Source organism: Limanda limanda, chromosome 11 (assembly GCF_963576545.1).
Source record: "Limanda limanda chromosome 11, fLimLim1.1, whole genome shotgun sequence".
Taxonomy (NCBI): Eukaryota; Metazoa; Chordata; class Actinopteri; order Pleuronectiformes; family Pleuronectidae; genus Limanda; species Limanda limanda.
Window position 1 is genome coordinate 21,330,564 of NC_083646.1, and position 26,957 is coordinate 21,357,520.

The 26,957-nt window shown below is 41.3% G+C and overlaps 1 protein-coding gene across 2 annotated transcripts in view; it reads right to left on the minus strand.

Annotated features, from left to right (window-relative positions):
• Window positions 1-26,957, minus strand: part of grik2 (glutamate receptor, ionotropic, kainate 2) — a 218,367-nt gene that overhangs the window by 76,063 nt on the left and 115,347 nt on the right. For both annotated transcript variants that reach the window (XM_061080963.1, XM_061080964.1), the window contains exons 7-8: window positions 8,446-8,589; window positions 4,728-4,835 (exon numbers count right to left, since the gene is read on the minus strand). In XM_061080963.1, the coding sequence (XP_060936946.1) occupies window positions 4,728-4,835; window positions 8,446-8,589 (252 nt within the window). The remainder of the gene's footprint in view (window positions 1-4,727; window positions 4,836-8,445; window positions 8,590-26,957) is intronic.

Below are 26,957 nucleotides of genomic sequence, written 5' to 3' on the forward strand. Positions count from 1 at the left end.
TGACAGTCATGTGAACCCTTAACACCATCAGGGGCCACTTTCCTCCGGGTTACCGCAGGGAATAATGTTACAGATGATCTAGGATGTGGATTGGCCCCATGGCCTAGAGGAAGGGGGCATGCTTAGGAAGAAAGGAGGTAGAGGAGAATGGCAAGGCTATCAGATATTTCCTCAAGGCTTAACCTGTCTTCTTTCAGCTCCTCTCTTTTCACCAAAGCAAACCCCTCCTATCCAAGCCCCCTGCCCTAAGCATCACTAGAAGGGACCACAAACACTCCAACCTGCATCAACCACACACTCCTCAGGGTTCCTCTGATGCCCTGCGTGAGGGCTTGAGATAGGCTTTATAATTGCAAATCAACTTTGTAATTCAGGCTTCATGAGGCTCGAGGGCTTCTGAAGGTTTTTATATTAATAGGGTAAATTATTCATGGAGGTGCCGACGCACACAGCACACAGCACCCGGGACAGAGGTCAGGAGCTGCTGAGAGGCAGGCTCCAGTGAGGATTCTGAAGTGTGAAGTGTAAGCAGTTGCATGTGAGAATATAATTTCTATCATCGGTAGTAGCAGGTTCTATCTCCACTGATAATCTCATGAATCTCAAATTAACTGCTGAAGACTGTCGAGATGCTATTCCGAGGAAAAGATATAAACCATAAATGCAACTATGTGTAGGCTGTGAGTGCGCTGAGCTAGATACCATGACAGGCCATGATGCATTCTGACAGTTATTAAGGGTAGTCCCTAATATTTTTTTTCTTTGAAATGCTAATTCATATAGAGTTTGTACTCTTGGAGATTTTGGCTACTGTAGCAAAAAACAAAACCATATCATCAGAACTAATCAAAAGCAAAATCTCTCTTTTGCAAACCAAGAAACCAAAGTTGCATCTTGCCCGATATGAAGAGATATAAAAAAACAATGTGTACACAAAGTTCCTGGATGTAATTTGCATCAAAATGTTGCACAAGAAAAGGTGCAGCAACAGCCCCTGAACTGTCAAATTACAGAAGAAGAAATAAGCGCATTCACCTGGATGTCAAGTTTCCATCCCTATTGATCGGAACCGGAGCCAATAAAATCCTGAGTGTATCTACTGCGGAGTCATTGGACCTGGGAGTGAATGCGGATTACACTTAAAAGATGGTAAAATAATGCTTAGCGATTTGTTCCACTATCGTCCAATTGAGTCGTGGAGTCAGAAACTAAAAAAGCACTAGATGTGTGCAAATGTTGAGGTTTTCTTCAGCATTAAGAAGCAGATGTAAAGGTCACCAGCAGGTAGTGCTGTGCAGTTAGTAGAGATCAAATCTTAATCTCAATTATTTTTTCCATATTATGATATGGAAATGTATTATTATTTTAAGAATGACTGACCTCTTCTTTGATGCACTTTATTAAGCCCAATTTATTCTTATAATTATTTGACATAGCATAATTATTCCTTGGCATTAGAGACCCTTCCTTACACAAAACAATGCAACTTTTTTGGGATGTTGTAAGCAGACTGAGGTTAGTTAAAGGCTCATGTTAAGCTAGCAAGCCAAGAGAAGATGTGTTTATGAGGTTGACATTGAAAACTTGGCATTTAAATTTGAACGGAGAGAAAACTGGGCCTTAGTCCTCCTTGTTTTTTCTAGGAAGACAAACAGCTGCCCCTTTCTGCGAGGTACGCTACTCGCTGCAGAGAAGCGCTGTCAGAAATTGTGCATGAAGTTGTTATCAGTGGTCTCAGTCAATCCAATTACTTTTCCCAAGCCATCAAGAACACAGACAGCACAGATGTTGCCCAGATGTGCATCTATATTAGATATTAAGATGGAAATTAATTTTGGATGCTGCTTTCTCTTATTTCATTAGAGGGGCACACCACCAGGGGACATTATATTTACAGAACTGCAAGAGCTGTTTAGGCTGCATTCATTGTCATTTGAGAAGGTTAACCTAATCCTGCGCTGATGGGAAAGCACAGAGGTCTGGTGTGCAGATTGAAGAAGCTCGCCCCCCAAATGCCTGAAATGCATAGCCTCGTCCACCAGAGTGTCCTTTGCACCGGGCTAAGTGATGAGCTAAAGGGAGGTATGGATGAAGCGATGCGTGTCATTGATTTTGTCAGGGTTACATCAAGAAACCAGCATTGCCTTTTTCCGACAACTTGCGTCTGAGTCAGATGAGGCCACCCACGATGACTTGCTGTTACAAAATGGTGTACGCTGTTAAAGCAAAGACAAAGTGATTGTGCGCCTCTGTGCACTTCTGGATGAGGTCAAGGCATTGCTCTTAATTGAGCAAGAGTAGCACATCAGTTGATTGCCTTGTCTTTGAGGAAGAGGAAAAGGTCTTGAGGACATGCAAGCTGGAATCATTCACAGGGAAGCTAGTGTTGTGAGAATCATGGCTCCTCTATTTCAGAACACTAAAAACACAGGCACCGGGACAAGTGACTCGACCTCTAGGTTTGAGGACAACTCTGTCCCGAGGGAAATCATTACTTTGGACTGTCACTGGCCGATCAGGTGGGGACTTGTACTAACTGGCGAAAAACAAAGTAGATTGCCAACTACTGCTCTATAGCTTGACCGCCATTGTTTCTCAATAAAACCAGTTCCAAGTGTCACAGATGCATAGAGCTTCTGCAAATAAAGCACAGGTATGAGAGTGTAAAAAACCATCATCATCTGGCAAAGCATTGAGGCGTCCAATCAAATACAGGCAGAGCACATTCCTTGGAGGTGACTTGCAGCATTATTTTAAATCCTAATGATCATTGTGTCACTGTGATAACATCCCAACGGTTTGCAACCTTCACCGTGGCTCCAATCAGCCTTCCAACTCATAGATCTATTATTCTGTCTAACCTTCCTCGATCATTTATCCTCTTGAAATCACAGACCTTCACCACAGTCCCTCGTTTACCATTTCTGCTGTGTTCAGTATAAATGCCCTATAACTGTCATTGACTTTCATCTTTCTTTTATCCCGGAAAATCACAGGCCTGTCCTCTACATCAGCCCTTATTCCGCATAGAGACGAGAGGGAGGAAAAAATGAGAGTTCCGAGTAAAATAAGAAAAACAGCTTGAGTTCCTGGCAAGCTTTGAAATCAGTCTGATTTGTCACACGGACACACAGAGCTGGAGTGTGTGTGGTTTGCTACAGTAGCTGGCTCTAATGTCTGTACCCTTCCATCTGTCAATTCACACAAAAACAAATCTGAGGCCGAATTTCCCCTCGCATTAAGTCGGCGCACTTCATGAATAGCATATGTGGACTATAAGACGGGAGTGCAAACCACTATAGCCCTAGTGAGGAAATTAAATTAACTCTTTCACGTGGACATGCAAGTATTTGTCAAATATGAATATGTGTCTGAATTGTGTCTCATGTCCATGTTTTGTTTTGACCCAATGAGGCCTAGATACTACTATAAATTCAGCCTTTATTTGTCCTCTGTGAGAAAACTGAAAGTGTATTTCTATTTCTCTCAAAATTCAGATTTCGCCTAACGTTTTCTCAAATTTAAATTTCCATTATTTAAATTTGACATTTAGCCCAGCCCACTGGCTCAGGGATCTCCTGTTAGTACCTACAAGTTGAAAACACATGGCATGCATCAAGTTACTTTACCCTGTAACTCTGGTTTTCCTAACTTGACACCCGACTTGCTCAGCGTTCTACTCTGTACCACCACATGCCAGTTTGATCCTCATGTACTCCTTGGACGGATGGATCCCATTTCATTTTTAACGACAGTACATTGCTCTCATTGACGCTTTGTAGTTGCATCACAGCTCTTGTGGTTATTTGTAGGACTGGCTGTACACAAACAATGAATAAATACATAACAAGTAGAACTGTTGAAAAGAAAAAAGATGGTGTGATGTACTGTGACATTCTAACCTTTCTTTATCTCTATTCTGTCACACTTCTGATGGTCTGAAACCCGACTGAGAGCTCCTTTAAGGTCTGACACATTAGTTTGGGGTTTTTGGGCCAGTGTCGGATGCTCCGAAGAGTCATGAAGCCATTTTTATAAACAAACTACACTTGGTAGTAAGTTAACTGAACAAAAGGAGGCATCAATGCATCTGAATTTGTCTGACAATTCACACAACATGAGTCACCCGACCCTGTTATTTAAAGATTCCGGACTCGGTAGAGTCAACTCTCAATAAATAACAACCACGTCAGTCTCCAAATGTTACAGTTTCATTCAGGTAGAAGTCAATACCATTAAAATCGACATATATTGCTATCAATCTTAGCCACTAGGTAATAATGATGTGTAAGTGAGGAAGTAAGATGTCATGCTCATGTAGTTATTCAACATCTGATGCTAAAATTAAGTTAAATTAACTGTTCAAAATGTTTCTCCTTGCCAGAGTAAGATGAGAAGATCAATGGTGGGACAGTGCAGGGTTAGCCTGACTTGGTCCAGTTTACACAGGCATATATCAGCACCTCTAAAGCTCACAATTTAACACACTCCCGTTGTTTGTTTTAAATACAAATTAAACAAACAGTCAGGACTTCCAATATGGCTGCCAGAAGACAAACTCTATTGATGAGCTGCAATTACACCCACATGTTAATATATTGCAGCAGATTTGTTTGTGTGTGTACCTTCGTGTGTTTTATTAAATCATCACATTGGCATGGCAGGTGGGCTCATAAGTGCAACACACACAAACACACGCACACACACACACACATTAAAGACACAACCTTCTCAAGCCCCTCCTCCTTTAGACTGATGACATCGAGGTCAAAGTCTGTCCTCAAGCCATTGGTCCGGTTGAAATTGATTCTCCCAGTCAGGCCATCCCAGTGAGCCTAGAGACGAGAGAGAGACGAGAGACGAGAGAGGGAGAGAGAGAGAGAGGGGATGAGACATTAGACCATCAGCATCAACATCTCCACTTTCCAATATCGGTTGGTGACACCGTTTGAGGCAAAGCAGCCAAAGAGTGATGGCACACTCCATGTCTCCATCCATCGTTCCTCTCTTTCACACTCTGTTTCTGTTTGTACAGTCTTCCCTGCCATCAAGGTGCCTACACTTACTGTGGCTGCATTTGTAACAGTGGGAGGGCAATTACCCAATCTTTACAGATATTTAGGGGTGTGATAGGATACAATGTAGCATGAAAGTGGCTCAGAGCAGGAGAGGCTTTTTCTCAGGCACAGAAAATCATCACAGTGCTGCTCGGGAAGCCTGGGAACTTCAGGGCCTTTAGTCAGATGAGTGGGAGTCACAGATCTGGAAGTTACTCACTCAGAACAGTCGACTGCACTAGAAAGCATTTGTCATAGTACTTTGACTCAGTGTCTGAATATCTCTCTATTGATACCAGTGCAGTTCACAGACACAAAGAAATGTGACTCCAGTCGGGACGGTTATATTACCAAGGAGCTCCCGGGGGCTGGTTGGGGTGGGGATAAGATTGTCAGGGAATATTGGCCAGTGTCTTAAGGGACCTATCATCGTGTAAATTTATGCAGTCATTCTGTCACTGAAATATGGTATGTCTTCTGCAAATTTAAGTATCCCACCATCAAGTCACTGGCAGAATTTACTGTGGTCATTCATTGTCCGCATTGGATGAATCAAATAACAATACTCTAGGCACCACCACGAGATCCGAAATTTCAATGATTATGAAAAAAACACATTCAATGACGCTCCTTGACTCCGTATGAGGAGGGGGCAATTCTGTCCTTGACGCCATCTACCATGGTGAAAATGAAACGAAGAATTTTATTCATTTCACTCAGAGCCTCCTGTGGCACTCCAGTTCCCAATCGCAATGAAACAGCAGGTGAACTCATGTTATTGCAAAGAGAAGATTGCCATGTGTTCTATGGCCGACTGTTAGGCCAACATTTGTGGGTAAAGCTGTTTGTTGACTCGACCCCGAGAGCAACAGTAGCATGACGTATAAACTGCATAGGGACAAATGCTGTGATGGAACAGCTGCAACACAAAGATGTATTTTTTATTTTAGTTTTACAAAACCTTTGAAAGCTTTTATCTAATGAATTGTTAAGTTTCTTTATGCAGTGAATGGTGCCTTGTACTCACAAAAATGTTTCTCTTTGTGGAAATCAACATTTTATGAAAATACTATTTTATCACAGGCGCAATGTGACCTTGACTTTAAATGGGCTGACATGAACAAGTCGCAGTTCAATTCTCTTTGCCGACTATTTGTTTCCAACCACCTACTGTTTAGCAAACACCAGTGATCCTCTGGCTCCAGTGCTGAAAACTTGGAGGCACAGGCTGTGATGGAGGTATTGGTCTAACCATGCATTTTAAATCAGAGGGTGTGAGAGCGTATACAACAGACTGCACGGACAGCTCTGACTAGGCCATTGACCTTTTGGTCCGTCTTCAGCTCCGCACCTCCTCAGTGCCCAATGTCAAACCATCATGCCCGCTTCATCTGCATGATTATCTGTTATTTGTCCCGTCATATACTCCTGTCTGAGGAGATTATTATTTGTTGTGCCAGTTAATCTTCATCTGCCTTTTGCTGAGTACAGCCAGGTCTTCAGTCTCTGTAGACTGTTTTTGGATGAAGAAGAAGTCAATGCAGCGTCCTTTGGAAAATGAGGCAGAGACATTTCAGGTTCTTCCTCCATCCTCAGAGGAGTCTTATTTCCGTCGTCTTTGCCTAGTGGGTTTCAGTTGACAGAGAAGTATGCACAGCTGCGTCTGTTTCCAGAGATGCAGAAGATCGAGTTGAGTATACAACTTGTTATTTTCGTTGCAGACTTGGCTTTGTTTTTCATTTCAGGTCTTAGAATATAATTCATATTGTTGACTTTAAAGTTTGAAGACTGTTTTTTAGATGTAGTCCTCTGATGAGTATTCTGTCCATTACTTGTGTCCCGTTCTAAGATCGCTCTTATACAGGAAAGCAGTGATGTCATCAGCTGAAGGCAGGATTCAGCCTGTCCTTGGAGATTTATTGTCTTCCAAGGGTTGACTGATCTGATGGTGTCTGTGCTGACTGAGATTTTCCCTTTGCTGGCATTTTCACAACCATCTGTTCTTTATTTAGTGTGGATGCTGAAGCATGCACTCTCTTTTTAAAATCTGTATCTATTATATTTTTTCTTGTGCAGACTTTTTCCATTGCTACGTACTGCCACAAACTTCAACTGATTTGATCCATCCAAACATCAAAACGCCCAGCTTATTCAGGACATTTCTGGACGTGTACAATTGTATTAAGGACCTGGTAAGATCCTCACATCTCACTCAAATTGAATGAGCTGAACATTTTCAGCAGGAAATTGATTTTCTTATACTTTCATGAAAGATATAATGTTCAGTTTACAACAAACACCACCATCCACGGTGACTATACATTTAAATGAAGACATATGTATAGAAGTTTCAAAAATAACTGAGCACTATAACTGTCATGTAGGTAGGATTTATTACAGGATTGCTGCATTAGTTGTAGCTAGGTTTACCTAATTAGCTGTCTACTGAGCATACTCTCCACATGCCATATGGATATTCTCACTGAAGCTCCAGTGCAATGGCAATTAGAGGAAATGTATGCACATTCCATTTTTCAACCACAGTCTAGGGACATTATCATATAAGTTCTTCTGTACAGTAAAGATCCTGTGGGAAAGAGCATTTCAGAGATAGTGTCACAGAAGCCTGTGTAGAGACTCATCATTCTGGATTAGCACAAGTGCTGCCAGTGACTTTTCTGCAACGTAGCCACTGAGCTAAACAGTGTTGTCTCATAAATGCTGGCGTCCTCCTGTGTGACTGTATAGGCTTAGAGATCCTCAAGTCAGAGGACAAAGAAAGCCTCAAAGCAGCAGATGGAGAGGAGATGGAATGAAGAGAGGGGAATGCACGGAGGGTCAGGGAAGAAAAGATGAGATTTGCATGGTGAAAAACTGTCTGCTTAATATAGTTACATCCAAATCTGTGTGGGGGCTTATCAATCCTCCACCCATGCGGTTTAATTCTTCGCAGCCTTTTCATGATCTCTGTAAACTAAAGGGGGAACAGTAGTTTAGAGAGTCCTAAAAATAGATTGCGTAATATCCAGCGTTTCCACAGATTTAACGCTCGCTGCTTCACAAATGCGGCGAACTGTGGGGTAATTACACAGAAATTTAGATAATGTTGTGTTGATGGTTCTGCACGGCTGATTAATGTGGAAATTCAGAAGGTAGGCTCTACATGAGTGATTCCACAGGGGAGTATGTACGCACATACATGGGGAAAAAAACGACTTCCATGTACATAAATACACATATAAATCATTTCAATTTTTGCATAACTCCCTTCTTACTGACTGCCTGAGTCTTATTTGCATTCCGTTGCTGTCTGCTCTCCCGTGAGCATGTGTTTTCTGTGTGAAGGTGCTGTGTATGTCGAGGAGGGAGCAGGTACAGGAGCATCTACCTCTTTGATGAGGGCCATGAAGCGGTTCCCGAAGCGCCAAGGCTTGTGTCGGTTGCACTGTAACGAGCTGACAGTGATCTGCTGAGACTGCTGCACAGCCACGGCCACCACGTGTACAGCATCGTACATCAGCGCGGCGTCCGTCTGCAAAGACAACACGGGGGGGGGGGAGAAACAGAGCGTTATTAACATGGAATTCGGCGCACGACAAATCACTGCGGCCTGGCAGCACGAAATCTGTACAGAGTCAGAGAAATATCAACACTCAACGCCTCATATCAATGCACATATGTGTGGATCTACATCTTTTCATGCTGTGGACATAATGGCCATACATATTTGATGATTTCACTGTTGACATATTATCCTCTGACAAGAGACTGCCAAGCTTATAGCAGGAATCCTGATTTTATTCTGCATGCTAAAATAGTGTAACAAATTAACACAACAAAATAAAAATGAATAACATCAAACATTTGCAGATTTACATAAATATGCAACTAGCATATAAAATCCATAATACAAATCATAATAATGTATTTGCAGACACTATATATCTACCTTCTAACAAAGTCCGCCAGGTGGGATGAACACAAACTTTTCTAACTTCACCCTGCACCCCAGACTGTTTATAAAAAGCTCAGCACATAAAGTCCAACACAAACAAAAAAAGTGCCGGTATACTGTAGAACTGTTCGAGGTGAAGTAGCCCCAGAGCAATAGCACTGATCAAGAAAACAGCTCATTCCAAATAGGCAGAACGTGCACTGCAGTAGTGACTAAAAATAAACGGCATAAAGTTCCCAATAAAAGATGAGTGAATGGTTGATAATTATTTACTTGGGTTTAAATGGAGCAATTCCTTCAAAGACCTTTTTTTCCCTGAAAATCAACAGCCCTTAATAAGAGGTAAATTCCTTGTGCAAAAATAATAATAATGTAATACTTTATTACGTACTCAGCTCTACTTTACAGAAAAATGGCAGCAGCCAACTCTTCAAAGCAAGCGAGGACACTTTGTGTGTACAGTAAAGTGTGTACATTGAAATACATGCGCAGCTTAGTGGATGCTGTAGTGGTAGCTCAATGCTTAAGAAATCCATGTCTGTAATACTGGAAGCACAACATATAAAATGAAAAGCTATCATTTGTCAATAATGTTCTTATTTAGTACCCTGATAAGAGACAAGGTTAAGCGAATTGAATAAACCCCTAAAAGGCTCTCAGGCTTGATATGCACAGACACCTTTTCCCCAGCCTGACTCTGTGCTACTATAATTTACTGTCTCCATATATTAATATAATAAAGTTCTGACAGCACGCAGTCGGTCCAAAGAGGAGTGTCACTGAAACTAGAAGTGCCAGTCATCCACGCTTCACGAGAGAAGTCCATAGTTCTGCAGTTCATCAAAAAAAACAGGAAGACGAAAGAAAAAAATCTAATTAGTGTTTGTCTCGCTTGATTGAAAAGCAATCAAAACAGCTCTCGACAGTTGTTGCATTGAAATCATGTCCTAGGGCGCCTTGTGCTTTGGAAAGCATCGGCCTGCAAGAGAAAAAAAAGGAATCACTCCTGAACCTGTTGTGTTTTTCCTTATTTGAGCCGTGATTGAACGTTGGAATAAGACTGCAGCTTAAGAGGCTGTTTGCCTATAATAACGTGGTGAAGACACTTCAGTGGCTATTTGACGTGTGTCAGTGTGTGTGTGTGTGTGTGTGTGTGTGTGTGTGTGTGCAGCTGTATCTATATGCATGGGAGATGGCCAGAGATGTTTCAAAATCAATCACAGTCAATAAGTTTGCCTTCTTGAAATTCAGACTGGCTTCAGCGTGTGCCTGCAGGAGTGAGGTATTAATAATCAGTGCTTGTTGAAGGAAAGGCACTGTGAGTATTTTTTGCAGAGCGGCTGTCACCTCGAGGTTGTTAAGCGTGCATGTTCGTGACTAGAACCAATACCTGGTTCCGTTCTGCAGACACAGGTGTCAAGCAGTGATAGGACGGACATGATCCGTTTGGACTGCATAGTTATTAAAGGAACAGTCGATGCAGCATTGGTTAAAGATCTAATCATGCCACATGTTGGACCGTCAAGCATCTTGTCTGCAGGTGGAAATGTTTATGAACCGCATTAGAGAGTTGGGAACACCAAGATCACCCTTTTGCGCCGAATAATATTCACACGAATCATACGAATCTAGCAGTGAAGTTAGTTTAGTTTGTAGCACTTAAGGGGCTGGTGTATGGAAACTGATTCATGTTCTGGGGAGCAAAACTGGATTTTGCCTAAAGGGTAACATGGCTAAAAAAAATTCAGTTTTCATCCCCCGGAGGGCAATAGCTTGGTTGATTTCATGGAAACTAACTAATTCAAATGTTATATTTATTGTGGTTGTTGGGTAAATTGTAATTGCCTTATGATTGGAATAAAGGATAGTTCCTAAAAATGTCAACTCATTAACAATCCTCTTGGGACTGTGATAACCCCTGTTGATGTGTGAACTCTCCTTCAGTGTAATCATTGTATATTTGCTCACATAGACAGGTAGAAATTCAGAGGCCTTTCGATTTAAACATTTGCAGCAACCATCAACTCAGTCATTTCAACAGTGAGGACTTGAAGAAAACAGATTCTAAAATGGGAGATGCCATCGGAAAAGCTGGATCAAAATGAGAAAACGTTGAATTTCCTTCTTTGAATCCATGTCGCCACAAACATAACTATCAGTTGCTATATCATGTCTCCTGAGGGGGTAAAGTAGGTTGTTAAGTGACTACTTCCCAAAAAGAACCAATAGCTGACATTGTTCATGTGGCTTCAAGAGGTTATTTTCAGGGAAACTTAAGGCTCCTTTATGCTTCTCCGTCTTTTTTAAAACGAAAGATAAGACCGCCCTATCCACCGTGAAACGCCCTCTCCGAGCGCCTCGGACAGCTTTTCGCGCACCTCTGATTTTTCTTACTATCCGTGTTTATTTCGGAGACCCCACGGACAGCCCTTGGCTGTGATTGGTCCGCGAACGACATCATTTCCATTCGACGTCATTTCCGTACTACGTCATTTCCGGATTTCACATTTCCGGACCTCAAACTTCCTGCTTCACAATAAACACAAACACAACAACGATTCTATGATTAATGTGACGTGTGTGTGTTAAGCCAGCGGAGTTGTCCGGCGGCCGTTGGCTCGTTAGAGCACTGACGGCATGTGTGCGTGGTCACATACGGTTATAACTAGCTTTCAAAACGGGCTAGGCTAGCGAGCTACCATGCTAACTGCGGGGGTAACAGTGCAAAAACCCGCTGTCACGACTTTAATTCCACTTCTATCATGACACTGTTTCTACAATACCGTCAGGTTAGAAGCAAACACTGGGTAGTAGTTAGTGTCCCTGCTGACTGTGTGTGGAAGCTGGGGGGGAAGCTAGCTAGCTCCAAGTAGCTTCAAGCCACATGTAGCCTTAAACAGATTCAAGCTGTGGAATCAGCAACACAGTTCGGAAACAAGACCTGGGAACCGCTGCGCTAAGAAACGATAACATCAGCATTTGACCCGCTGGGTGTCACTTTATTTAGTTCTGTTAGTTGCCATGGTTCAGTGTGTGGGAGGCAAGCCGACAGAGGTAAATAAACACACGTGGACTTCTTCTTCCCAGAAATGGGGTAGGCTTGGTTGGCGGTGAATTGTTTTCAAAATATAGTTGTCGGAGAAGCAAAAATCAAAAAGACTCTCTGGTCTCCGTGCGTCCCTCTCCGCGAAACGGATACGTAGAAGCATTACGGAGCCTTTAGTTTCATGACCTCCTGCTGAGGACAGTCTTTGACACTCCGTTCACAAACTGACCTTTGTCCAACACTCCTTTTATGTGTCTGGGTGAAAAGGAGATCAGGTGACTGCCTGCTTCATTGCAGCCCGTCTTTCTCTCAGTGGTGGGAGCAGGCGCTGTCGCTCTATGATGTTCACACTGCCATCCATTCTCTCCCTTTTAAACCACACAGGCCCGCAGGGACCTCATAATAGCAATGTGACACCCTGTCAGTCAATCACAGCACTGATACTGTGAGCAGGGGGAAGCCAGCAGGATTAGCTGGGCAGTCGAAGTGAACTTGTATTCTCACCCACACAGCTGGGACTTGGCTGGCTTCACTTCATGATGATGAGGATGTGTATTTTGTGGGTTTAACAAAAGCCTAAGCCGACAAAAAGATATTCCAGCTGAAGCATTTCAGTCAATACAGTGTCAAAGTTAAGGAAGTATTTCATGAATTAAACACTCTCTTAATTAAAATGAGCATCCAATTGTGTTGGGTGGCGTGCGGAAGTGAATGGAGATGAGCGTAAGGCTTGCTGGAGGAGTTCTGGCAGCAGAGATTTGTGTGCCTTTCTCCTTCTCCCCGGTGCAAGCCTCACAAGTACCCGTCAGGCAGACTCGCAAATGATTTAGCAACACCGACACTTCACTCTATAAACATCTCATTAAAATCAATTATGTCACTCCTGAATGAAATTAAAGCTAAACGTTTTAAAAGCTGCTTTTCCCTTGTGTCAGCCGATACGAACATTACCCCTGACGGTGTCTATTTCTGCAGCTTATTGTTGCCTCCATTCCCTCTGTACCTCTGTGTGTGTGTTTGTGTGTCGTCCTCATCTCTCTCTCACACAGGCACACACAAACGCACACAGACACAGACACACACACACAAACCCTAACTAGCTAATCAACTCTGCCGCAGAATAAAAATTGTAAGAAATAGCGCTCACCCAGACCCGGGTTTATTTGCGGATGCTGATATACAGCATGGCCTTTGTAAACTGTAACTTTGAACTGACGTGAGGATTAAGGTTCTGAAGACTGATAAACACCAGCACTGTGAATCTTAACAAGCTGGTGTCAGTGTTTTTGCACAAACATTCTCTTACCGTCACCTTTTCATTAACCATGGTAGATATCCAAGCCAAACAATTTGAATGATGCCAACATTCTCTTGTTTTCCTGCCACGTCCTGTAAGGACTGAAAATAAACACAACCTTCCAATACGTCACTGTGTTCTGATGCTGTGACAGGTTTGTCTACATCAATAGTTGTGTATCCAGGGAGACGAGTTAATAACATATTAAGACAAAAAGGCAAATTCCTCACGTATATTCGTACTTGCACACTTTATATGAAAAGCTTTTTATTATTTCTTTGTTCCTTGAGACTGTTCCTGTGCCCTCAAGCTATTTATTATTCTTGCCGGTGGAATCTTAATCATCTGAATTATAATATTTTCAATTTCTTTAACCCGTTTCAGATATTTTTGCATAAATAAATATATGCAGAAAGTATAAAATGGGCCCATAAAAACCCTCTACACATGCAGAAAATGTTTTGATCCTGTGTATAACTAACACAGGATTAACACTTGATTAATGATTATGAAAACTTATTGCTGTCCATGTTTTGGTCGGAATGGTGTCAGAGATGTTGCAGGTAATAAATGTTCCAACATGTGGATCAAACAGAATGAGGTCGATGCTAGCCCTTCTTTAAAATTCTGACATGAAAGACAGTGATGGATTTATTCTGAAGTTCCTCTCAGAAAGCAGGACACGAGGCCAATACCAGGTTTTCCAGAGCCTTGAAAGAAAAAAAAAGCATGAAGGAGGAGGTGGTGGGAGTGGAGGCTATCTTTAAGGCTGATTCCTAACGCGGTGAAGGGTGGAGCTCTGCTGGTCACGCAGAGAGCTGTGGTCACACTGCTCTGGCTCTTTTGATTGAAACATAAACACCCTGAGAGATGAGGGCACGCTCAGGAACAAGTCGAGGAAAGCAGGCGAGAGAATGTGTGTGTGTGTGAGGGAGATTTAACACAAGCCCTCTCTCCCTCTCTCCCTCCTCTCTCCTCTCTCCTACTTGGAGGGATTAAAAATTGAGCGTGTTTTGTTCTCTTTGGAATCTCTTAGAGGTCTTAGTCATGACTAGGTCACTCTGTGCCATCAGCTTTTCTTGCTATTCTCAGCACTGTACACACAAGCTGCACTGATATGTCATAAATTATTTTATCCAGTGGATACCAGCATATTCTCTGGTGTCAGGAGGGACAGAGAGCCGGGCCGAGAGTGAGTCAGATACCTGCTCCTATCTCTTCTTCTCTCCTCACATCCTAATTGATGGACTAACTCACTGAGACTGCATATTTCGGAGTCAGTTCCCAGAAAATAACCCTGATAACTGAAACAGGCATGCCGACTAACACAGGGCTGCATTCAGCACCAGACTTCAAGAACTAAATGAATTCCAATAAACCCACAAAATAAAAAAACAGCTTAATAAAGATACAATTCATGCTTTATATGGGTAATTTAAATTTGTTTAATTTGTTTAAATTATATTCTTCTCAAACAGAAACTGTTTCATTGCAAAGAAAGAAACTGACAGTGACAAATACAGGAAATACAAACAAATAGAATAGTTTGGGGGTTTTAAATATGATGTGCCTTAATATGGGGAAATCAAATAAGAGTACATCTTCAGTGGTTACCCTGTGATGCGTCTCAGAAGTCTCAGAGTTTCCTGTTCCATAATCTTTTCCGAATGATAGAGATAGTTTAGCTCCAGTGATCCCTACAAAGGCCAGAGCTCAACTGATTCATCTAATTCAGAGATACACTAAAAACAAATAAATATACTGAAATACATCAGCGACATAGACCTGTGTCCCCAGTGCACCTATAAAACTGTGTTGGCTCCCAAATCTGCAGAGCTAAAGCCATAAAAACATGATGTAACTGAACCTACATGCTGAACTCCTGCCTCCACCATCAACAATCATCCCTGTAAGCTCAGTTTAAAGAGCAATGCAGACCCTGTTTCAGCCCCAACACGCCCCTGTTACATATTCATAAATATACGAGTCAAATACAGAGCACATCCTCCTCCCACTGTTTCCCTGACGACCACTGACCCCCCCCCACCCATGTGTCATCCTTGTCCCCAAAACCATAAAGCTTAAATTAATAAAGCAAATAGTTCCACAGCTACAGCTCAAGCATCGCTCCATTTGTTTCAAACTACAACTGAAAAATGAGAGTTACACATGTCACCATCCCTGTCAAAGTCGAGAGAATATTCTTACTCAGCTCTGGAGGGAATCTTTAGGGGATGTGCAAACAGACAGTCACATCTCCTCCTTCACTGACTTTCCATTACCCTTTTTTCCCTCACTTTAATCACTACAAGACAAAAATTAGTTTTCTGTCAGACACTTACAAACAACTATGTAACAGATGCATTGTAAATCACAAAATGACGTGGTATGCAAAATAATTACTTTTAATATAATGAAACTGACAGGATGCTGCACAAACAAACCGATTAACAGGTTGATGCTGTTTGATAAATAAAAACCCACCTCGTGAATATAGCTGCACAGATGGATTCTGTGCAGCTATATAGCAGATTAGAGTGCTGGCATGTACAAGTATGAGGATAAACAACATACAGTAAATACTATAAGGACCAGTGTGGTGTGTACGAAAACAAACATGAGAGATTGAATGCTGCAAAGCTCTGGTGCATGAAAGACCTTGAGCGTCGACACTGAAAGGACGTGTGCACCCTGACAGCCACAAGGAAAGCATTCTCCTACACACATTAAACCCTGAGGCTGTGCACACAGGGAAGCTGATGGTTTAAAGGCTTTTAGTAAACATTTAAATAAGAATAAAACCACAGGTTTGACATTCGAAGCTAAGAGACGCTTCGGAAGGGACTGCAATTAACTCCCCATTAACAACTCTACAGCAGTTATTTGTGATTTGTGTTGGAGGTATTTTTGAAGGAAGAATAGTAGGAGTGTGGATAACATGTGAAGTTTCACAGCTTAAGTGTGAAGTTTCGTACTTTTTTAAGTTTCACAATAGCCGAGCTCTCACTTCTTTCATGAGAAACATCTACACGAGCAGTGGATGTGGAAAGTGTTGCTGCAGGTCAGAGGTGTATGAGAGCCCCTCCCACATTTAATCAGCATGTCTGATGATGTCAGTCGGAAACAGTGCAGTGACACATGCTGTGATCACATACAGAGAAATTGAATATGAAATATCATAAATCAAGCCAGTATATATGCTTGTGCCCTGGTCGACAAGATCATTATTCATACCAGGCAGTTTTCTTTATATTAGAACAATTCATGTAATACATTTTTGTCTTTAATTATCTTAATACGAAATAAAGTACCAAAAATATTTAGTGAGTGCAAAACCTTCAGCTAAAAAGGAATGGAGAAATTAGGTTTTACTTTAAAAATGCAAAATTTTCCTTGTTTTCAGTCAGCTAATAATTTGGCTTTTTTAGGAAATATTTCCTCTATTTTATTGCATTTTCCACCTCAGTTTTGTTGTTTTATGACAGCAGCACATCTGTTTTAAACAACCACTGTCTTTCAAGAGTATCTCCTGTGATTTGATGGGACAATATTGACACATCTAAAGAAGATTGATATGTATACCGGTAACAATGAATCAATAATAATAAATAAAAAAAGGGTATTTTTCAGGGCAGACATTTTGACAGGAAAAGTAAAAAAAAAAAAAAGTAAAAGCGAACAAGATAAAAAAAAAATCTAAAATATAATATTAGAAATATAGAGTCATGTAGCTATAAAAAACCTCAACGATTCACTTGAGAGATGTGAGCTGTCATTAGCTTTAAAGAAAGACAGTTTATTTCAGTAAGGGCCTCACATGTGATATTCACAGGATCAGACTGAAATGCGTTCTGGCTCCTTCATCACTCTCGGAGGAAATCTGCCACACTGATGTGTGTGTGTGCGTGTGTGTGTGTGAGAGTGTGAGTGTGAGTGTGTGTGTGTTTGTGTGTGTGTGTGCGTGTGTGTGTGCGTGCGTGCGCGTGTGCGTGTGTGTGTGTGCATACACCAGCTCTGTGTCTTCTTTAGCCTGAATCTCACTTGTGATCAGGGCCGGGTCTAGACAGGCATGTATGAGGGGGCAGCCACAAATCTTGAGGGGGCATTGTGCTTTATTATATTATTATTATTATAAATTGGGATTCAGTTTGAGGGGGCACAACATTTATTTGAGGGGGCCAGGCCCCCTCTTGCCCCTGCCTAGACCCGGCCCTGCATGTGATTGCAACATGAATAAAATGCCTGGATTTACTGACAGCTGACTTGACTTTATTGTTTCTAGAAGTAATTATTTTGTGTTTGTAGATTGTGAGAAATAGAAAGAGGGCTGATCCATTGGCTCTTCCCCTTGAGGTCACTTTTACTGTTTTACTGGAGCTGGATTCACACTGTAGTTGTGGCAGTGGCAGTGCTAACGGAAAGCAGTTGGTTGTTTAGTGACAGAAAATACTATGATCGAGGATCAGCAATGGTAAAAAGACAGAGTAAGGATTTCTTAAGATTTGGCGACTACCAACATTTTCTGCTGGACCATCAGGACGCGATGAATGGTGACTTCATCATAGTTCCAAAAGTCAAAATTTCTGCCCCTGCTAAGTTGCCCAGGGATTTTCAAGTCACTGGATTTAAGTGGACACCAGGCATTAACGAGTTTTAAAATCAGTGTGCAATGTAAATTACCTTCTAATCTGTATTTTAATAGAAGAGGAGCTGTGACTGAGCTGCAGCCCGATTATGTGTACATTCCAGATTAAGATACATTTATTTGTCCCAAACACATGCACGGACATGCACAAGCACACAATTGTAAGGAAATGTAACCTCTGCTTTTAACCCATCTGGTGCAGGACACACAGAGCAGTGAGCAGCCATGTACGGCGCCCGGGGAGCAGATGTTGGGGGAGTAAGGTGCCTTGCTCAGGGGCACTAGACAGGGTAAGGAGAATCCTCTTGGATTTTTGGACAGAGATCTCTTTGTCTAAATTAAATTTATTAAAGGTGCATTAATTCTGTACTCATTGTAGATACTGACCCAACCCACTGTAAATATCCAGAGTGTAGAGTTATTATAAGCTTATTAGAACTAATCAATGATAAAGATGCATCCCATTCCTGAGCCACATCCACATCACTTCCTTTCATCTTTGAAAGGCCATGCAGATGTTCACTTTATTTATAGAACAGAGTCACTTTCATTTTAAGGAGCTTGCCTTGCTCCAGGCGGACGACTTTTTACATTTAACTATTTTCTGGATTGCATTTAGATTGTTTCTAAGAGCTTCATGTATAAACGACCACCAGTGACCACCTTAATGCTGCTATTGTGACCATAAAGATGCTTAATTGTGATGACACCATAGATTTATTTTCTGCACCTCATCAGTCATCAAAAGCTTATTATACTGTACAAACCAGTCGCCACCAGACCAGCAGGTGAATCACCACGTGACAACCTTTAAAACTGCAACACAGACTCAGCACGCGGTGGAACAACAGCAACCACACAACGCACAGCCATGGAACATGTGCACATTCAGCATCAGCAGGACACAGTGTGCAGAGCATGCAATAAAATCATTCAACACAATTCGACTGCAGCAATAAACAAAGCCTGAGACTGCAACAATGCAACAGCAGAAGAATCCAAGCTCTGCATAACAACTGCTTCGATTAACTAACTCAAAGGGAATGTGTATAAGGAGAGGACACAAGAGATACTAAAATGAAATCACGGTAGCACATTAATGATGCTGGAACACCTTTTACTACCTTTTATGAGCTCATACAGTTTATGGGAAATTAACTCTTTAGTTTCACATTAGCACAAGCAGTGGTGTGGTACACAGGCGTAGTAAAGACTGTCTGAAGAGCCATTTCAAGGTTAGTTATTAAAGTGTATATTAATATGTTCGGCTACCAAATAGCCAGTGTGGAGTTGCAAGGTTTGAAAAGCTTATATTTAGTTTTGAGCAAAGACAAAACGATTAGGAATTTACTGAGAATTCTTTTAACCCAAAAAATAATCCCTAAACAGTATGAAATTGTGAAGCTAACCGAATCCAAAACCAAGGCTGATTCGCATTATAGAGCTACAATCTGTAGTTTTGATGTTTTGGGAATTATTTTCTTTTTGCTGATGAAGCGATCAGTCCGGAGGGAAAAACGATGTTCGATATTTGGGTGTTTCATTTTGAGGACTTGTCGAAAATTCAGTATTAAAGCATAAAGTTATTACACTGTTATTAAATTCACAACAAGAACTGGAGATTGCTTCCCTGTGTTACTGGAGCCAATAGACTCGCACTGGGAACAAGCTCCTATTTGCCTGACAATACTGAATATTGAGTTCTCAATAGTATAGTGACCAGTGGTAATTATAAGTTAGGTTTTTGTTAATAATTAAAAGTATAGTTTGGAATCTCTGGATATTTAGAAAGGTCTCTGAAATGGTAAAGTAAAAGTTACTTTGAGTAAAGGTTAGATGTTGCATTTTCTGTTCAACTGGCCCTAAAGACAAAAGTTAATATGTAAGGCAGCCAAAACTTAGTTTTTTTCTAAAATATATCAAATAATATATCAAGTCATAAATATTGTATAATGTTAAGATCCATTAGGAAAACTGTGTACTATAATTCAGTATGCTGTTAGAAACAATTACTTACTACTGACTGTATTAACACAGTTACAGAGCAATACAGTTAGTATTGATCAACATATTTCTCTTTGTATAAAATGAATGTATGCAGCCATGACCCAGATACACATATCTGCATATATCCATTTTATATATTTACTTAATTTTCCATGTTCATGCCCCAAAATAAACTGAAGCAGAGAAAAACAGAGTCTGATCCTCCTCTCCGACGTCGGCAGTAACGCCATTAAAGAGATGACAGTGACAGTGAGAGAGAGAAGAAAGAGCATGTCACTTATTCCCTCCATTAGTTTCATTAGTGCAGGAGGATGAGGCAGATTAAGACCGCAGCGGGTTGGATGATGATGCGATTTGGCAGGGTTATCTGTTATTCCAGGCCCGGCCATTTTGGCGCCTCTGGTTTGGCTGGGTTATAATGTGATGTGATGCCCGGGCCCTCGGGGGCTGCACTGCTGTTGCTACCAGCCCCTCTGATTAAAATCTGCTCTCACCAGCCAGCCTCAGTCTGGATGCCCTCGTGCTCCCCTCTCATTTCCATCCAATACTGTGGAGCTTTCACTTCCCATCCCGCATGATGTCACAGAGAGGGGCCGTGGACTTTAGGAGGCCAAGATGGGCCAGACGTCTCACAAGCCCACACCCGCGTGTTGTTGAGGAGGTGAGATAAAAAGAGAAAGCTATTTAAATAATAATAAATAAAAAAAAAATTCTGAACCAATGGCGGTAAAATGCACATCATTATCTTTTATCTAAAGGAAAGAATGGTCCAGGTCATGGTGTTAAATTACTGACACACAAGCCTGTGAGAGTTATAATACGGTTGTTCTCATATAATATTAATAAGGCCTCAAAGCCAATGGACCTATCATGTGGTTTGCATAACAATAATCCTCTCTGTTTTCAAATCACTGTAATGTCAAGTGGATGTCTGCTGCCATACATTGTTTGCATGTTTTGGTATTTTACACATACATGTACATCACGTTTTCTTTGACTGCAATTCAAATTATCACCAAGAATAGAAATGTGCTTTGTTCCCCTGTACTGATCACTGTGTGCAAACTGAAAGCTACAGCCATGAACACGATGGAAAACAGACTTTTCTCAACAGATCTGATAATTATTGGAAAAATTACAAATATAGAAGCAGAAAGCTCTATGGAAAAAATCTGGTTTACCATACAATTATATTTTAGGTATATTTACACACAGGAAATACAGATGACATAATCTCAGTGTCCTAAATGGGAGGTACGGCCCTAAGCACAGTGATGGTCACGGCAGTGAAGTAACAGAAAGCTACACTGGAATCATTTCAGTTGCTTTTTTCAGTCACACCTCTTCAAGCTACACTTCAGTTTGGGTTAATATGGCTGACTACACCAACAGTGTGACGGCTCATGATTTGCATACCTAACTGGGACCTCAAGCGTATCTCGCAGGCTTCAAGTGTTCTACTGGGGTCTGCTGGCTGCTGAAACACATTTTAGCCCCCAGCAACGACAATGTCTAAATGCATCCAGTGCAGACGGAGGAGTGAGGCTGCAGCTGCTGCTGCACAGCTGATTTTGTTGCATTGCAGGATTTACAAGGTCTAAGAGTGCTTGATGCAATTTTTCAAGGAACATTTTCGGGAGATACGCATATTTGCTTTCCTGCCGAGAGTTTGATGAGAAGATTCACATCACAGCAAATAATGAGAAAAAACATTCAGCTGAGACTTCAGAGATTTACTGGTCCCTGTCGAAAATACACCGGTGTATATCCCTCCATAACACTGCACTGTGTATGGAACTTTCTGTGATGATTTGTTTAAACAAACTAAATATAACAAGATAATTTGAAGCTTTGCAAGTGTTAAGTTGAGTTTGTTACTATGAGCTAGCTGGCTGCTTTTTAATTTATTTATTTTAGTTTTCTTTGTTCACTCCTAATGTCCGTACTGACTGAGAGTGCACCTGAACTGGAGTGGCACTCAACAAACTTGCATTCCTATGCAGTAGAAATGCCATTAAGCACTCAAATAGTGGCACTGTGCAACTGTTTCAGGATGTGATTTGATTTTAATACACCACAACATTGCAGAAAAATGTCAAACGCTTGTCATCAATGTATTCACACTTTCTGTTGAGACTAATTAAAATATCTGTGCTACTTCTCCATATGGTAAAAAGTATTTGAATATCACATTTCTAGTATTAATGGCTTCTTAAAGCATGCAATACTACAGGTCACAGTCACATCCATTTGTGCAGCCCTAAGGTGAGACATACACACAGATTGTACGTCATTGTAAGCAGTTTGGGTTTAGGGCAATTTTGACATCCTGACCCTAAGACCTGATTAGTGGGCGATCCCTACTATACCTTCTGAGCCACAGCTCCTCCTTTGAATATGACCTTTAACAACAGAGTCCGACATTGCTGTTTCTCCACAAAGTAAGAGACATTTGTTAACAACATTTAAACCAGCATGAAACATTCAAATCTTTCACGGCAGAACTCATATCTAATCAAGCTCAAATTAAGCACATTTATGGGTTGCAATGAATGACTAAATCTGCTTGACTATACGCTTTACTGTTTCAGAGAGCTGAAGTTTGTTCCAGCTCCGTAGCGGCTACAGAGGCAAATGGAAGGTGAGGGGATGTGGGAGGTTATCAGAAGGTCACTGTGGCTGGAATCATTGAAATGTATCCTGAGACCAAACTGGGGAAAAGCGCTGTGGGTGTTTAGCCCCACAAGGTTACAACACTACAGTCTCCCTGAGCAGTCTCACCAGATAATGAGAGAAGACGAATGCCACTAATTGGGGCTTAAATTGATGGTCTCTGCCTATTGGACAACTTCATGTATTCAAGGTTAGTCCACTTTTCTCACTGTGGAAACTTGACTCAGCCCCTGTCTTTTGTGCAAACAACTCATTCCTGCAGCCGTCATGATACCTATGATAAAAGTTGATGTGTTGAGCTTGAGGGCAAGGGTGAGAGGTTCACTTACTGTCCAGTTCAGTGTTGAAATGGCACAGACAATGATTTAAGGCACACCAAATGCGGTATGATGCCCAGTGCCTCTTGGTATTTTATCGCACGCTCAGCCCAAAATGCCGCACTGATGAGACAGGTCAGAGGAGAACAGAGAGGCTGGTACAAGCCGATGCACAGAGCGATATCTCAGCCCAAAGTCAGTTTGATATGTATGAACTACAACAGAAGCTGAAAGGACTTGCAGTATTATCAGCTATAGGACCATGAAGCCAGAGTGGAGAAAAAATGATCATAAGAAGTGGATTAACAAGGTAAATGGATGGTTCCCACTCTGATGAATCTTTGTTCATGCTGAGGCAAATTGACTCGTCTTACGCATCATGATATGGGTTCACACCTACCCAGTTTGGTGCCATTTAAATGAACCCGGATTTTATTGAAAGCTTCACAATAAATAAGCACTTTTTGAATACAGCTGTTTCTTAGAAGTAACAATTGAGCTGAACTTGAAAGTGTGGATAAGGTGTCCTTCAGCTGGTAAAGACAGAAAGCCTTAACCTAAATGACTGGTGTTTGAATATGAACAAGTTATATTGTCCTGTTTAAACGCAGCCACGTCTACTGTTCAACCGCAGTTAAAGACACAGTGATAAAACATCATCAGTGTCAGATGAGCGCCTTTAGATTCCAAAAGCTTACATGTGTCCGGTAAAAAGGGAAAGGCTACGGAGGGAACTGGTGATCGGATCTCAATCTGGGCTTTAAAGTGGTCTGAGTGGTTTAAAGTGGTGAGCTGACTCTGTGTCACTCCCTTGCATCAGAGTTAAAAATATCCAGCTCAACATGGAAAGTCAGGACTTCATAGTTCCCAGAATGCTAGTCCGTAAGAGGCTGAATTTATAGTCACAACGAGGGAGTTAAAAGTCTGAGTTATGTCCTAAATCATTGTTTTGCGTCTCTTTACAACAAGACATGGCAGCTGTATTTCTTGGCTGTAATTGTTAAGGGCCCACTTGTAAAACTACAGGCACCACTAAGCTCCACTCGTTTCCACAAGCAGGACTCTAAGCTCTGTTGTGTGAAATCATTACTTGACTCTTGGGTGACATTTTTTGTGAATGAAAGTAGCCGAAGAATGGAGCAGAAACAAGCAGCCCGACGTAGAAACTATGTGAAAAGTTCAAACCTCACAAACATGTACCTCCTCTAGTGCTGGTGGTATTCATTGAGATAAAATGGAGGATTTGGGACACATCCTAGCAATTCAGAGAGTTTGATTAATGTGATTTGGAGCGATCGGACCTCACAGTATAAAGTGGAAGATTTACTTTAGGATGATAACATCCTCGCAGTGTTCTTTTATGAGACTGATTGTCATTGCTCAGAGATCAAACTGTGGCTACAAACTGCCCATAGTGTCATGACAATAGGGTAAGAGGGTATGTGACAGGATGAAGTGGAACCCTAATGGCCACTTATGCTGTGGACTCAGCAATATATGAGATCATTGTGATACAAATTGATCAAAAGGCTTTGATCAATTCATGCAGTATGAGGGCAAAAGCACATTTATACCTGTTTAACATGTTGCTGGCTGTAGTGTACTTCATTCAGTCTAACTGGAATAAAGTTTACAGTTCAAAAAGGATTTAGCTTCAAACAAGAACATAAAATAGATATCACCCGTCAGGAACTGGCACACCATCAGCTTGCAAAGCAAACATAAAACCTTTTTGAAATTAAAAGAGCAGATTGTGAGATGGGAGCAGAGTGGACTGCCTCCGGGCTGTTGTTGATTTCTGCAACTCTGCCTGCGGCTATGATTCCAGATGGGTTTCATACTCTTTAACTACACTCAACTCAAATGTTTTCTCCAAAATAATTCCCATGGCAACCATTTTTTCCCCCATTCAACGTTTGGCGTCAGTGACCAGTCCCTTTTCCTCTTAAACTAAAAGCAATTTTGCGTCTGGGAGATATAATGGTGAGTGAAAGAAATGAGCAGAAACAACCGAAAAGAGGATGACATTGCCTCACTCGTTATGCTGTCGACTTGTGTCATGATAATGTGCCTCAATATGAGAGGAAATTGACTGTGTAAAACCAAATCATTACTGTGGCTGGCTTTCTTTTGTAATGACAATATGTGTCTCCACATTCCATCAGCGTGCATGCCCCTAAAACGATGCCAGGAAATGAGTCCTGAAGATGACTGCTGGCTGCCACTGAGAGTGATAGAGATGACAAGCAGGGGATCACCACAGGACAACAATGTGCAGAGCATGGCTGGGCATGACCATTGTATTGGATTATTCGGGGACACAAAAGGCAAGAGCACGCGGGATTCAAGGCCTGGTGGTGAAAATGGCAAATTACAAGATCACATCAGTTGCATGCCTGAACACATTGCTGTGGAACAAGCTGAAACATCAATAGTTAGAGGTTCAGGATGAAAGATGATTCTAGTTCTGTCATTCAGCTACCGCATCAATGCAGGCCAACAGTTATAAGAGGAAATTAGTCTACAGTATTAAAACGTCAAAATTATACGAAACTGTATATATACAGTGTTCGGTTCATTGGTGAAAACTGCACGTGGGTTGTGATGAGAGGTTCTGTTGTCATCACTTCTCCATGTTGAGCTGCTAGTCACGTTATATATCTGTACAGTGGTAACCATATTTTTCATAGGTGACCATTTGCACAACATAAACAAAGAAGTGCTGGTATGTACCATAAATAAACTTGTGTATGTCCTTTGGTTTTACTATAATATTATCACTTTCAGTCAAGGGAGAAATAAATACAAGAAACCTGTCCTCATATATTGTCTGCATTTCCACGACTGGTGCTGATGAATGACTCACCATATCCAGAAATAAAAGCAAAACAAGCAGCAGTGAATATTAAAACCAAATACAATGTGAGTCAGGGACATAAAACCAAACATAACTGAGAGCATTTCATATCTGATAGCAGACTTTCACACAGCCACGGGCAAACACTAACATCTATCCTCATGAGGACGCTTGACTGTCCACATTAATTCAGAGTCCCCTGCAGTGACGCTGGTTACATAGCCTCAGCCCTTTGTACAGCTGCCTGAAGAAGTGAGGGTTGGCCGAGTGCTGTCATTTTGCAGAGTTTCCAAAATTTGAGTTCCACAACTCTGATTTGTTCTTTTTCTTTGAAATCAGTGATGGTAGCTGCTTTCAGGTTCACTTTAATAGAACATGATGTTATTAAATTTTACTGTGGAAAAATTATTAAAAAGAACTGAAATGAATTCATTATGCAAAGGGCAGAGTCATCTTCACTGCACAATGTATTATTTAGAAATTGAACACATAGTCATACATATTCAGACGTTGTTTGAAGTGGATACATAACTCCATGAAAGCCATACATGAAAAAATTATCCCCAACACCCAAAACATTTTGTAGAAAAGATATATAAAAAATGTACAATGGACCATAAAATATTTCAAAACCCAGCAGCACAATAACACACAACAATAAATAAGAGAATACAGCCCCAGAAGCACAATTTTCCAGCTGTGAGACAGCGCTGAAGACTCGTGCTGCAATATAATATCTTCTTGGACTCCTTCCTCACCTCAGAGGAACAGATCTCTCCCTGCTTAAATTAATTAGCAATGCCTAATAGATTTTAATTATTCCTCTGTTCATCATCTTCACTCATTCTCCTTCTCGGCGAGATTACTACAACTAGTGATATGCTATTATTTTTCTAATCCATTTTTTCTGTGAAGCGCACAGTGAGAGTGTCCCACTCACCTCTCCTCAAGTAATTTTTTTGGTTGTTGGTACAATCACATGATTAAATAGAGACAAAGATGCAAGTTTCAATTCACAAATTGGAAAAGCTAATCCTCTGTTTAAGATTTCCAGAGGGGGCGGGAGATTGAAGAACCTGCAGTGGGAGTATGTTGGGGAAATT